Below are 14390 nucleotides of genomic sequence, written 5' to 3'. Positions count from 1 at the left end.
CAAACTGCTACAAATAAATTCAGTCCTTTCATTCCCCAAGCGCGGAGCAAACCTTAACTGTACAAGGACGGGCCGGGAAGCATGTATCATGCGGCCAAGGTGGCAGTGGACGTGAGGGAATTTAAAAAGAAGTGCTTCAAACTATTTTTAAAATAAAATGCATCCCTTTGGGACGGCAACTGTCCGATGCCCACTCTTCATAAATCAAGGCAAACAAAGAGACGCTTCACATTTCCTGGCTCTGGCCAAAGACCTGGAAAAGGAGGGAGAGGGCCAGGTTCAGCTGAGAATGCAAGGAAGCCCAACCGACTTCTCTGGTTTGTTTTCTCATTTCCAAAAAGACCTTTCTGTCTTGGAGAAAATGCATTAAACATAATGCTCAAAGTAACATGTTAGTAAAATATTCCAAATAGTATAAAAGGCTGTGGGACATTATTAAATAAGTCCATGTTGCACTTATTTTGACACCTTTGCGCACGCTCAGTATTTGTTCTGATCGCGCTCAGCAGAGATTTATTACTAAAGCAGATCTGACTTGAGGTTGAGCGGAAAGGAAAGCAGTCAGTGCAGGAGGAATAGCGAGCAACTTCTTGGTGCAATGGAGTTTGGCTGCAGCGGAGAGAGAGGGCTGCTGAGGTCTGCGTGCCCATTAAGGTGCTCAAGAAATGAACAGGAATTCATTTCAGGTACACATCAGCCCCTTCCACTGCTTAAGTCCCTAGGGAGGTTTCGTGGATTGCCAGAGCTGAAAATTAAATTATAAACCTAAAACATGACACTGAGCATGTAATGTCTCTTTTGCTAATATCAGTGGGATGATTTATCAGCGGGCGGGGCAGCATTCCTCCTGGACCCAGACCCTAAGCCATGGCAAGACAGATATTGGCAATTTTTTTTTTTCATCTGACAGTGCACTTTAAAAAACAAACAAACAAAAACTTCCAGTTAGAATTGTGTCCTGTCACCCATCACATGGCACACCCATGTGACAACACGTAGTAGGTCCCTACAGAGTCACGATGACAATATGCATCACAAACCCAGAAAAGCTGATAGCATTATTGGATCAATAACTCAGAAAAAGCAAATGATAGTGCAATCGAATGTGTGAGTGTCAGAGTCTTGTAAAGCAAGTAGGCATTTCACACGGTGGGATTTGATCCTGACATGCTAGACACACAACCCACATGTTCTAAGTGGAATGCTGGTCTGAGACGTTCTTTAAATTCTTCTCATTAAAACTGGATACAAGCCTCTCATAAGAAGACAGTCTCTTACAGTGGCATCCGTGAGTCAGAGCACAAAAATGCAGAGTACTTTGCTTATCTCCCGATTCACAGGAGTCATGGAACCATGTGCTGTTACTCTGAGTCACTCACAAAGAGGATAATAACAATAGCAACACGTTAAGGGCCACTGGAATTTGGAGGGCAGAGATGTCACCAAAGAGGTGGTTTGCAGGTTAAGTCTGTGGGATAAATGGATTTGGAATAGGTAGATAGGTATTTTACAAGGAAGGATTGAACACAGGAAGGTCTGTGCTATTTTTGCAATTGCAATAGCCTTTGGGGGCCTGACATATACAATATATGACTGAACAGAAGGACTTAAACAAAAGGCAGACATGGAGTCTAAGGCAACTGAAATATGAATAGGTTGGCTACACACACTCTATTCAAATTTTCTAAAGCAATCTGTAGGCCAACTACAACATATTTAGGAGCCAACAATTATCTGTGTGCATTAACTTTGTGACCATTATTTGGGATTAAAAGGAAGCCAACTCTGAGTAGTAGATTGGGAAATAAAACTAATGTGTTGAATGCTAATTCAAGTCTGGATTGACTGAGTAGACCATGTAAGGAAAGTAAGTTTTCTATTCACTTTCCTGTTCATTGATTACCTGCGTTCTCATGTGAGCTTCCTATTTCCTTTCCTTGTACATTTTTTCCTGGATGATCACACTAATTCCCATGAAATTATTAGCTGTCAATTTCTAAAAATCTACTCTGTTCATCCCTCTCTCCAGAATTCCAGAACTGTACAGTTAGCTCTTTGTTAGATATCCTATACATGCATGGCATAAAAGCACCTCAAATTCAAAAGGTCTATCATTACACATACTCTCTTAACTCACAAACCAGCTCATCCTCCTTTTCAAACCCTGGTGATTATCACTAACATTTAGTCAGTTTTTGTAACCACAAACCTCAGCAATATCCTTGACTCCTCTTCCCTCCCCGACTTTGCTTGCCCCATCAGAAGTCTGGAAGTACTGATTCTGCTTTCTACACATCCTCAGCTTTGCTAGTCAACATATCAATTGGCAGGAATACAATACACACTCACTTGTTCACACACACACACACACACACACACACACACACACACACATTCACCCCTCACATCTGCCATGTCCCTGATTTATTTAGCCACTGGTAGAAAATTAACAAGGTATGCAGTCACATAGAGAAGTGGTGGATGCAACACAGTATTTTCCTTGCTTTGAACCCATATGAGGTGCTCTGTTGCTGGTGCTACTCTTTGCATAGGTGGGAACCTAAAAAGTTGAGAAAAAAAATTCAAATTCTTGTAACAACACATGTTTATATTCAGGCTTATGTCACCATTCCAGGAGGACTTGAACTAATAATCTATGCACTCTCATTTAAGAGTTGTTTATAAGCATTGACCTTTCCTGGATATTTAAGGAAATTCAGCATCAGAAAGGCAATAATCTTTTCGTAGGAAAAGAAAGTGGTCGATGCACAAAAGTCCCAGAATAATATATCTACCTCCCCTTTTACAGTGTTCTAAGAAGTCAATACTTCCCAAACCATCTCCACTATCCCGGTTCCGGTTTTAAGAATCCTTTGCCTAGGTGAAATACAACTCCTAAGTCATATCACTGACCACCGTATCTCCCGGAAACTTATTCCATAAAGCAAAGCCAGCATAGTATCCCTGAAATGCCTTTATGACCCAATTTCTCCCTCTACCACTCTAGCTCATCTGTCCCCATTCCACATTCAGCTAACCTGAACTTCTTTTAGGTCCTTGGAAGCAATGTCACCTCTGGATCTTTTGCATACAGGTGTGGGCAAAAGTAGGTCTCAGTTGTTCGTAAGGAAAGTAATTCAATAATTAAATAATAATACAAGAATAAGCTCCGTGTTTCATGTACTCACAACTATAAACCTACTTTTGCCTTCCCTGTATACTATATGTTTCGCTTGAACACTATTTCTTGCCTGTTTGATCTCTCAACTTCTCCTCATTCTTCAAGTGCATAAAAGGATGTCATAATTTCTGACATCCTTACTGTGAAATTCTAGGTTGGCTATCTCTCCAAAACTATTCATTGTTTTCCCTTCCTTGGTGTTTCTTAGACTGTACCTAGTTACATGTCTATCATACCTGTCCTCTTCAGAATTGTCAAGCTTTGTAAGGCTAGAGACCAGACCTTATTCATTGCTAAGTCTCATAATACAGTTTTCCCACAAAGTACCCCCAAATATTTTTGAATTAATTTCAGTAAGAGACAAGTACAAGGAAGTGCTTTAAAAACCTAAGACTATTCATTCTATGAAAAATATATGGAGGAAGACTGAGAAAAGGAGGCAATTTAAATGGTGAAGAAAAGTTGGCAGCTTCTCATGAAATGTGAACATTGGAAATGAGATAAATTAAGAAGGAATAATGGTTGTGATCTGGGGAACTGCAATATAAAGAATCAAGAAAAAAGAGCGAGTTTTGGCAGAGTCTACCTAAAAAGCAAGAGTTGTGATACCATTCCCAAAACCTGGGAAATAATAAATGGAAACATATTTGAAGAAGAAAAAATATTATTTGTCACTTGGTTATCTAAGAAGAAATACTCCAAGGGCAGTGAGGAAAGTAGAAATGGAGCTTGGAAGGACCATACTTATCTTAGCTTTCAGCATCACTGGGGATGCAAGCATCTGTTATCAAATCAATCAGTATCCCTTACCTACTTCCCTTTCTTTCCCACATGGAATCCATTCCATTGGGTTTAGGAGGTGCTCACTCAAAGCTATCTCCAGGCACAGGGTAAGCCTAAGTGCAAGACATAGCCAACTAAAGTCAGAGTGACAGGGCCATTGTCATATGCCCATGCCAGCTGTACCTGAATCTTTCTGGGGAATGTTCTGCTCAGGTTTGGGAAAACAAACAAACAAAATAAAAATATCTCTTACCAATGATGTGACCAAGGGAAGAGAACACGAGAGTGGGGTTGTCAAAATAAAACGTCAAATAAATCTTTTTGAAGAGTAAAGCCAAGTAAAGAGAATGGAAAATATGAGATGAAAAGTGTTGCTATTCTACAGTCCTATTTTTGAAAAGCTAGTCTCATTTGGGATATTATTATCTTACTTTCACTTGTAACTGAAACAATCTTGACAAGTAAAACAGTGAATGCTGTACTTGTAGGGACAAGATCATTCCCAAGAAAATGCCATGGAGAAGAACAAGTAGAGGATTAAGGGTGGGACTGGTAAGCTACTACCAGAGAGAGAGCAGGAAAAGGATTGGAAGTTAGAGCCAATGTTGAATGCAGAGTTGACTCTACATGAAGGATAATGATTGGGCAAACATAAAGACTGCTACCCAATGGCCACAATAACTGAAAAATATAGATATAATCCTAGAAGGGCAGTGAATATCAACAAAGAAAATCCAGATAAAATTGAATAAGAGACACAGACCTCAAATTATTACACATGAAGTGATAACAAATTAATTTTCATCCAGAAATTATATGGATAGTCTTCTCTTAATTAAACCCATTCCTAAAATTTACATTTAATTATCTGCCATAAAGTGCACATCTTTTAAAAAATTATTTGTATCCAATAGCACTATGTTAGAGCATTTTTTCAATCTTTATTTTCAACTTGTAAAACTGTCTGACTAGCAACTCTATTACAGTGTGTTGGCATGAGTTGACAGCTGTTAGATGGTATCTTTCATTCCTTTCTAAAAATAGGGAAATAATGTGTGAGTTACATTCATCTTTGGGAGCAAAAGGTATGGTGCATAGGGAGTCAAACACACTCTATCAACAACTTCAGGAGAAATTCAGGGTTTGAAGATGTCAGAATTTTTCAAGTCACAGGAAACAAATCCAAGGGAAAAATTTTCTGTTGCATGCAATATTATGAGAGTAGGAGAATAAATGATCACCATTTTTGCTGGCAATAGTATTGAAATGACACAAATTATAATAATAACCACTAGCCTTTAGTCATCACGTATTAAGAGAAAGACAATGTCCATAGAATGACAAACACATAATTGTTATAAATGATCCTTATAACTACATTCGTGGGAACTTTTATAGATAGAGAAAAGGAGAACCTAACAGGGGTGGGGAACCTTTTTTCTGCCATGGGCCATTTGAATATTTATAACATAAAAATTATCAGCTTAAAAATTAGCCTGCTATATTTGGTCAAACATTTAATGCACTCACACCTAATGCCTTGGCAAGGCCAGACCAAATGAAATTGCGGGCCTTATAAGGTCCACTCTGATAGAACACATGAGTGCTAGGATGCTGACACAATTTAACTCTGGTCTGCTTCTAACTATTCTCCCATATGCCTCTCATATGAAGCAACATAGATTTAAGTTAGCCAGGCAGAAGACAACAAGCCATATTTCATTGAAAGACTGTAGAGTCTTTTTTTTTTCCTAAAGATTTTTAAAAACAACACAAATGAAGATTAAGAGGCACATGTATTCTCAGTTGAGGTTTTTGAACAGAACTCCTGCCTAGAGGCAGGAGAATAATTTGAAAGCAATCTTCTCAAGGTACTTTTCAGCCTTCCAAGTATTGACCAAACTCTTGAACTTCACTAAAATCTAAAAGTTGTTCTTTGAAAGTAAATTAAATTAAGAGATTGGCATTCTTCAAAATAAAACCTTTCTAACTTTTGCTTTGGGTGCCATAAAAAATAACAATTTTATGACAATGGTGTACACAGAAATGCTCACAGGTTTTTCAAAGTGTGTCAACAATTATTATATATATATATTAATTGAATCAATACAGGTAATACTGTCGCTTATTAGTTGTTCATGCGTTTTCAGCTCATTAACATGGGTTAAATTTATGCTTTTTCAAATTACACAGGGCAAAAAAATTATGCTCAAATTGTTTTAAAGATCACAGGAGTGAGAAATGGTTTATGAAATACCCAAATCACACCAAGCCTAATATGTATATTGTGTATGTGTTTTTGTATTTGTGCATCGAAGGGCTGCTGAAAGTTATTTCGGTGCTAGAACTGATTGAGAGAACTGGTGCAAGCATTTGCTTAAAAATCCAAACTTCCCCCAGTTCTTTCTTCTGCCTTGACCCAAACAGCCCATCTGCGGTGCAGAGAGAGAATTCAATCTCAGCCTCCTCTTCAGAGACCTGCACTGCTAAGTGGGACAAAGGGCTGGGCTGTCTGAGAAATGAGAAGCCTGGCTGACCTCTCTGGCCCGCGGGGTCTTGGCTCACTCAGACACCAGCCGGTTCTGCTTACCTGAGCAATAACATTTAGAGAGCCACACCTTTCTTGGTTAGTGTTCCAGGTTGAGAGGTTGTGCAAAAAGGTGATGATGGTAGGGTAGGGCAGAGTATCTGGACAGTAGGAAACTTTTCCTATAACAGTGGTCAGTTGGGAGGGACTGCAGCTAGAAACACTTTCATGGAGTCTGGGGTAGTGATGGAAATGGAGAAAATGGGTGAGAGCAGGACTACAGATCGGTGGGCTGCTGGTATAGTCCTCATGATCTGTTCAGTCAATATTAGTGACTATGGGTCCTTTATTATTAAGAAAGTTTAAAGGGGTGAACCCCTAAAAAGTTTGTAAACTGAACTTCATAGACTCTTCCTAGCCTCTGAAGCTTTAATGACTTGTCTTTTGTTTCTCTATTTATGCATCGGGAGGTGATCAAACAGAGCTCTTGAATCTAACTCTGGTTGGAAACCTGTCTCTAACTATTCCTAAATTAGTGACCTTGGATGATTTAATGAATCTCTCCATGTCTCAGTTTCCTAATCTGTTAAAAAAAAAAAAAAAGGAAGCAATAATATGGCCCATCTCACACCATCATTGTGAACCTTAACTAAGTTAATACAAGCAAAATGCTAAGCCTGGCACCTGACATGTAGAAAGTGCATACCGGTATTAGACATTATTCTGTTACTGTTACTGTTACCGTTGTTCACCATAGCTGCACATTATGTACTAATCCTAGCAAGGCACAGAATGCCTGCCAGAGTCAGAGGCACAAACATATACAAAAGTCAAGGTCAAATTCAAATTCAGGCTCCTAAGACATGGCAACGTGACTTGTATATCATACCGTTCTACACCTGCACTTCAGAGTCCCAAAGAACAAGCTTATACAACTTGCCTGGGAACTCGGCCGACCTCTATTATTCAAAGTGGCAACTCCTTCATAGGTTGGATTGGGCCTGGGTCTGATCACAAATCAGACCACTGGGCACTTTTGTCAGGGGCATTAACACTCCGACCACTAGGCTGCTATTTATTGCAGGATTAGTCATTAACTAATTACTCATTACTCTAATGGCCACAGACGTAAGGTCAGCCATTTCCTCCCCTCACACCAGGAAGATCCAACATGATAGAGGTCAGACAGGTAATTTGCATCGTCTTTCTCTGCTTAAGAGGCCCCCAGTTGAAGAAGGCAGAAGAGGAGTCTGTGTTGAAAGCAAGCAAGAAGGTGTCATTTTGACAGGAGCCTCTGTACGCTTCTCAGGGGAAGACCTGGCCCCTCTCTCCTGCTGGGCCCCGGCAGCCTCTCACATTTGATAACTTGCAGCTGGCCAGCTGGGGAAAGTGGACAAGGTCTGACCCCAGCCCTGCCTCACTTCACTGGCTGGCAATTCTTTTCCACTCGGAGCATCTGGAGAGTCATCCAACTGTGTTTGCCAAACTTGTGTGGATGTGAGAAGCGTGTTTGTTTTATAATCAGTGTCTTGGGTTTTAGATAAGAATACCACAGGAGATGATCACGCTATGATCCTCGCTAATGTACCTCTAGGCTAGTAAGTACCGAGACGATCCTGCTCCTTGATTTCAAGTATACGGAAATAATATGGGAAACGCATGACATTTTAAAAAATGATTGTTATTACTGAGTGTAAAATTTATTTTAACCCTCTCTGCAGAGGCTAAGTTTCATGTCGAATGCGTTGCTTGCCAGATTGAGCCTCCTGTTCCCCCCTCTCCTTAAATATGTGCTTATTTACTTCCTGCAGAGTTCAATTTCAGAACCCATCAAAGTAGATCCACTCAGACCCTGACTACATTTTCATGCATAAATTTCATAGATGTCTTCAGAAGGAATGGCACTTGCATATGCAAATACTTCCCGATGCCTTTTCATTTTTGCTTTTGGCCTGCACAGTTTTTAATTCCCGCAAACACATTACGCAAACAAAGATGAGTTCAATAACAACACACCGCGGCATGTGTGAATTGGTCATTGCAAAGCGATGAGTCTGATAGGGCCAAGCAACTTCCACTATTATCAATGGAGCAAGATTAAACAGGAGGGATAAAGGTATACTGGAAAATAAAATCCCAAGCGCACGGCTTCAGTGTGCCTCCATATTAATAAGGGGAAAGGTGACAGGCCCGTCCACAAGTCAACAATGATCTGGGGCCTACAGATCAGCGCACAAGGATGCAGAAGCCCGGAGGCACCTTTATGGAGGCCCAGGAAGGAGAGTGCACTTTGCAGCACAGAACCACGAGACACACAATGCATGCGCAACACGGCAAATGAGACCAGAAAGATAGGGAAATGCATGACATTTTAAAAAATGATTGTTATTACCGAGTGTAAAATTTATTTTAACCCTCTCTGCAGAGGCTAAGTTTCATGTGGAATGGCTTTCAACCAAAATGAAGGTGCATCCACTTCCCAAATATCTGAGTCTTGTATTGGTGATGCTCTTGGGAATAACAGGAAGGGGTCACGGCTTTTCATGCTGGACATTTAAGCACGCCCTTCATTCATTATGCTGTGCTTCTTCGTTTCTTTTTCCACTTCCCACTACAGGCACTTTGGGATTCTGGTGAGAACTTGAAGTCAAACACTTGTTGAAGTCACTCGGAGATCAAAGGCATTTGATACAGAGCAATTTTCAAGCAACACCCCCCCTGTTTGAAATGTGTTTCATTTACATGAAGATAACTCAGAAAATAAGAGTGAAGATTAAATGAAAATTGTATCTTGCAAGGGTCTATAAGTGCAATGGAAACACGATTTTAACTGTTTCTTGGCTGACTTGGGCGAATAGTTTATTAAAGCTGGAGCTAGGATGAGTTGGGAGCATATGGAAATATGTTTCTTAGGAAAGCCGCTGGTTTATATAATATATATATATTTCTTAGTCTTCTAAGAAATAAAGAAAAGTAATTTAAGGAAGTTAAGCAACTAGGAATGGAACTCAAGCTGCTGTAGACTGAATGCTTGTGACCCTCCTTCCAAATTCTTATATTAAAACCTAATCCCTTTGGTATTTGGAAGAGGGCCTTTGGGAGGTGATTAGGTCATGAGGGTGGAGTGCTCATGCATGGGTATCAGCGCCCTCATAAAAGAGGCCCCAGAGAGCTGCCTGATCCCCCTCAGCGATGTGAAGACACAGGAAAAGACAGTTGTTCCTGAACCAGAAAGAGAGCCCTCCTCAGACACCAGATCTGTCTGTCCCTTCCTGCTAAATGCATTTCTGTCGTCTGTAGGCCACCGGCTGTGGCCTTTTGTTACAGCAGCCGGAAAGGACTGGGAAACAAGCTCAGGTAGCTGGAGGAAGTAAATCAGTTGCAACATGTACTGTGAGAAGAAATGAAGCCTCGGTAATGGAATAACCAGGCAGGCGGGGCCTCGACCCCTGGCACTGGCAGGTGGACCCTTCCCAGTGCCTCCACTGCATTTCTGCGCATTCGCTTGTAACTTTGCTGAGCCGTCGGTGCAAACTGCACGCGCAGCAAGGCTGGAAGGCAACACACAAGACTTCGCGCTGGTGAACCAACTTGGCTAGACTGCTTCCGCCCACGCATCCATACACTGACAAGCAACCCTGGAGGGGTGCTAACCAATGCCTAACGGATACTGAACACGAAGAGAATGTCAACTGTTCGTACTTGGGAGACAAATGTTTTCTTCCCCCAAGAAATCAAAACACTAGAATTCAAGATAAATATACCCCGTAGGGAGCCGAGGGTCTGCTGCTATGTTACATCCGTCACACCCTACCATGGCCGTGTGCCCAAAAGCAACCACCAAATTGTCCAAGAATTTAGTGTCCAGGACCAAAGAAGCGCTTCTGTGAAACCCACAGGGGCTTGACACAGTGGACGAAAAGGACCGTTCTCGCCTAAGCTCTAAGGGACCACTCAGCGGCGCCAGGCTCTGTCCCAGTTGTCACGAACCTCAGCCATCAATGACACCCAACACTGCAAGCCAGGAGCAAAGGACAGTGGGTCAGCGGGCGCCGCTCCACATACCTTGTCTTGGGAACTCATCCGACTCCCGGTGAACGAGGTCTGTGACCCGGTTCCCGTAGTGCATCCTGCTGTCGTGGTCGTAGGCCTTCAGAGTCTCGCTGGAGCTGTAGGACTTCTGCGTGGGCACGCGGCAGTCTTCGCTGTCCAGCGAGGAGCTGGTGTAGCGGCACTCTTTGCCACACCGGCCCCGGGTCAGAGAGCGGTGTCGCCGGTCCTTCACATCCATTATTGGCGGTCAGGCAGAGCGCTGATGGCTGATGATTTCAGAAAAGTCAGGCCTGAGTGTTTGGCACGGGTCACGTGGCCACCTAAGCACACCAAAGGAAACAAACAACACTGTGATTGTAAGAAAATGCTGCCTTCCGTTCTGACTCACGTTCTGACTCAGATCACAACGTTAAAAGGCAAATTTGGTCCGTGCCGCATAATCTCTTGCAAATGCTTAATGTATACTTAAACCATCGGCCTAAATAGAAGAACGCGATACAGTAAATTAATTTTCTTGCTGTTTAATTTAATAGATTTGGGGGGGGGGGGTAATAGCCAAAATAAGTCATCTTTTGATTTTTTTCTATGTGCACCGATCACATGATAAGTCTGTCATTCTCATGCAAGATCTTACTCTGAAGCAGTTGAAAGCAAAACTGATTTTATCATTATTAATTATATTCTCTTTTTGCTATAGGAGAATTGGGGAAACAAAAACTTAAAAAAAAAGTACATGAGGCATAAATATACGCTCTCGGTGCTTTGCAATGATACCAAGTCAACTTGACTGCCTAAGATGGCCTGGCTGAGACTGGAGAATGATAGTGGAAGGCATTCTTGACACTCAAACAATCTTCCTCCAGTTCCTTTAATGAGCCTTCAGCGTACTCCTAGTCAGTTTTCTCTCCTTTGCAAAGCTTTGTGTGGGACACACCTGGTCACTTCTTCTTCCTGGTTATCTGCCAACTGGAGAGCTTGCTGACAGGAGTTCTAACTGGCCCAACAGCTTCATCCCCAACCTGAGCCCACACCCCACCACCCATCATGTTCATTGCTGGGATAGCCATTGCAGGAAAGAAATGAGGGGAGGAGCACTGGATAAAACAGGAAAGTGATGGAAAGGAGGCTCTCTAACATATAAACTGGCAATCAGGGAGCCCCACAGTCTGCCACTTGACACCCTGGATGTGTATGCCCAACATCACTCAGAAAACACTCGCCTTCTGCTTAGCTAGTACAACAGGAACGCTGAGATGCCTCCATGTTCCAAACCACAGGTTCTTACTGATTTCATGGGCCATGAAAATAGTGTGGACTACAGGGCCAGCAACTGGACAGAATAAGGATTTTAATTAAAATGGAAAGTACAGCCAGGGTACTGATTTTTCTCTAGGCTGTGGCTCTCTGATTCCTCGACGTGTCAGGAACTTCTTGGGGAGCAGATCTGTGGTTCTGAGCCTCTCTGCTCTTCTGTGGTTATTCTACACCCTGTAGTGGGTTGCCTTTGTACACCAACAGACCAGCCTTTATGCACACAATGTGGAGGGCATCTCTCCCAAGACAGCGAGCACCTAGTCCCTTCCCTGTTTTTTTCACACCAAGAGGGCCTTCTGCATCCCAGGAACTCGACTCATTTATACCACTTGTACATTTTATCACATCCTTCCTGTTACCATGGACAAGTCTGTTTGGTGATGCAAACAACACCAAGCATGCCCATGTGGCTGCCACAGCCCCTTATATAAAAAAGCTAATAGTTTCCCTGACTCAGGACGTTGAGAAGCAGCTTGGAGAGTCCCAGTCAAGATCCCAGCGCCTGCCTCGAGGACACACACAGTGTCTATGGGCCTGGAATTCTTTTCTGTGCAGAGTTAATTCAAGTGTCTTAACACTAATGCAAACTCTGAATGTCAAACTCATCTCCCGTGATTTCCAACAAGTGATGTCAACTTTTCAGAATCCGTATTACAGGCTGGTTAAGAGCAGGGCCATTGAATCCTGGACTGGATGCCAATGTTACCATGGCCGCTGACCAGCCAAGGCCCTTGTAAAATAAATAATTCCTGGCCTTTCAAACTCAGTTTCCCAATCAGTGAAAAGGAAAAATAATAGTATTCACTTCATAGCGCTTTAGTAAAAATTGAAACAGATACTACAGTAAAGCTCCCAATAGGCTGTCTAACACATTGTAGGGACCTATGGGAAGAAGGTGTTTTTTTTCCTTCTCTGAAAGATTAAAAATTTTTGTTTTCTCTTAGCTAAGTAGTTCACAGACATGCATTAGAGGATGGAGATGATAATATAAATTCCTGAATCTCAAAGTTCTGATGATAAAAACTTGATACTTGAACTACAAGCCAGAAAAGGAGGGTGTTCAGCACCTATGGAAGGTTATACGACGGCACCAACACCAAGAGCCACACATAGTTTTGGGGGAAATCGGGTGTTTTGAGTGGGTTTTATAATATTCCTCTCTCCTGTTTCTTTGTAAGTTTTTATTCTTTAACGTTTTCAGTGTTCCTGACTCAGGAAGTCCCATCTTCTCTAATTTGCATCCTGCTTTGGAAAGCGGGCTGACTCTCAATTATGTGTGGGTATGTGATTTTATTTTATTTTTTGAAATCATGCTCTGATTTACAGGCTTATTTAAAAAGCCTGAAGGTTTATTACCTAGTTATAAAGTACAAGAACTTTTCTGTTTGGACATTTTGATGTCTAATTTGGTTGCCCAGTGATCTTTTCCTGCTAAATCCCTCTTTCCTGGCTATGCCCTTGATAGTTAAGTTTGTCAGCAATGTCACATCCAGACAAATGATAGCAATTTTTTTTATATAATGAGGTAAAAATGACAAATCTTAGTCACGAAAAGCTAAATTTCTAGGAAACTAAGCAGAATATACAGGCTGCTAGCCTATAGACATTTTTCATTTAGCCTGCCTGTTATTTAATTTTTTTCAATGTTTAAAAAAAGACATTATATTAAAAGCTGGATATGGATCTATAGCTTATCATTAAAAATTAGGCTCTTTAGAAAGTTCTGCTCCCAGAAAGATGGAATAAACATACTTTTACTTATACCTCCCAATAGGTTCAGCTAAAAACCCTGGGCATTACTGAAGGATAAATGAGTAAAACAAACATAAGGAGAGTCATCTGAAAAGTGGAAAGAAGGGGCAGATACACTAGGGCCCTCAGGACCTAAGGAACAATACCGTGGTGAGTTCCTGGGATTTCTTCTTGCCCTATATGTCCCAGATTTATAGCTGAAAACACTGGCAACCTAGAAACATCAATAGACACAGGACAAAAGCTGCCTCCCTAAAGTCAAAAGGCTATGAAAGGGGCAGCCTATCAAGAGAGAAACATCGAGATAGTAGCCACCTCACTCTAGCCAAACAATATGGGGAAAACTGTAGCCCCATTCCCATCTTCGCCAGTACAAGCCAAGTGGGGACCCTACCTTTCCATGCTGCTGAGGAAGGAGTTAGGCACTCCCAGTACCACCACAGTCATTTCAGAGAAGGGAGCCAGGACTTGCATCCCTCCCATGAAAGAATGAGGCCATCTTCTCCCTTCATGGGGAGCCTGGGCTTCCACCCCCCTGGGTAGTAACTAGGTACCTCTCTCCTTCTCTGCAGGGGTGGTGTAGGAGGAGACCTAGGGGAGAGTCAAGACTTTCACTCTCTCTCAGTGGTAATGAGTCCTTTGACTCCTGTAAGTGGTTACTGGTGTCAGTAGATGCCATGTGGGGAGTAATAATAGGGTATTCCTATCTCTTCCACCCAAAGAGGCATCAGTGCAGGCCTAGTAAGGAGCCAGAACTCCCACATCCACCCCTCCCAGCTC

At 42.0% G+C, this 14390-nt stretch overlaps 1 protein-coding gene across 6 annotated transcripts in view; it reads right to left on the bottom strand.

The window, feature by feature from the left end:
- TENM2 (teneurin transmembrane protein 2) overlaps positions 1 to 10850 on the bottom strand; it is an 885668-nt gene extending 874818 nt beyond the window's left edge. For all 6 annotated transcript variants that reach the window (XM_054718128.1, XM_054718129.1, XM_054718127.1 and 3 more), the window contains exon 1: positions 10557 to 10850. In XM_054718128.1, coding sequence (XP_054574103.1) covers positions 10557 to 10782 — 226 coding nt within the window. In that variant the 5' untranslated portion in view covers positions 10783 to 10850. The remainder of the gene's footprint in view (positions 1 to 10556) is intronic.
- Between the last annotated feature and the right edge of the window lie 3540 nt (positions 10851 to 14390).

This window comes from Eptesicus fuscus, chromosome 6 (assembly GCF_027574615.1).
Source record: "Eptesicus fuscus isolate TK198812 chromosome 6, DD_ASM_mEF_20220401, whole genome shotgun sequence".
Classification (NCBI taxonomy): Eukaryota; Metazoa; Chordata; class Mammalia; order Chiroptera; family Vespertilionidae; genus Eptesicus; species Eptesicus fuscus.
The sequence above is the reverse complement of the archived record's forward strand: the minus strand, read 5'-3'. Positions and strand labels throughout refer to the sequence as shown.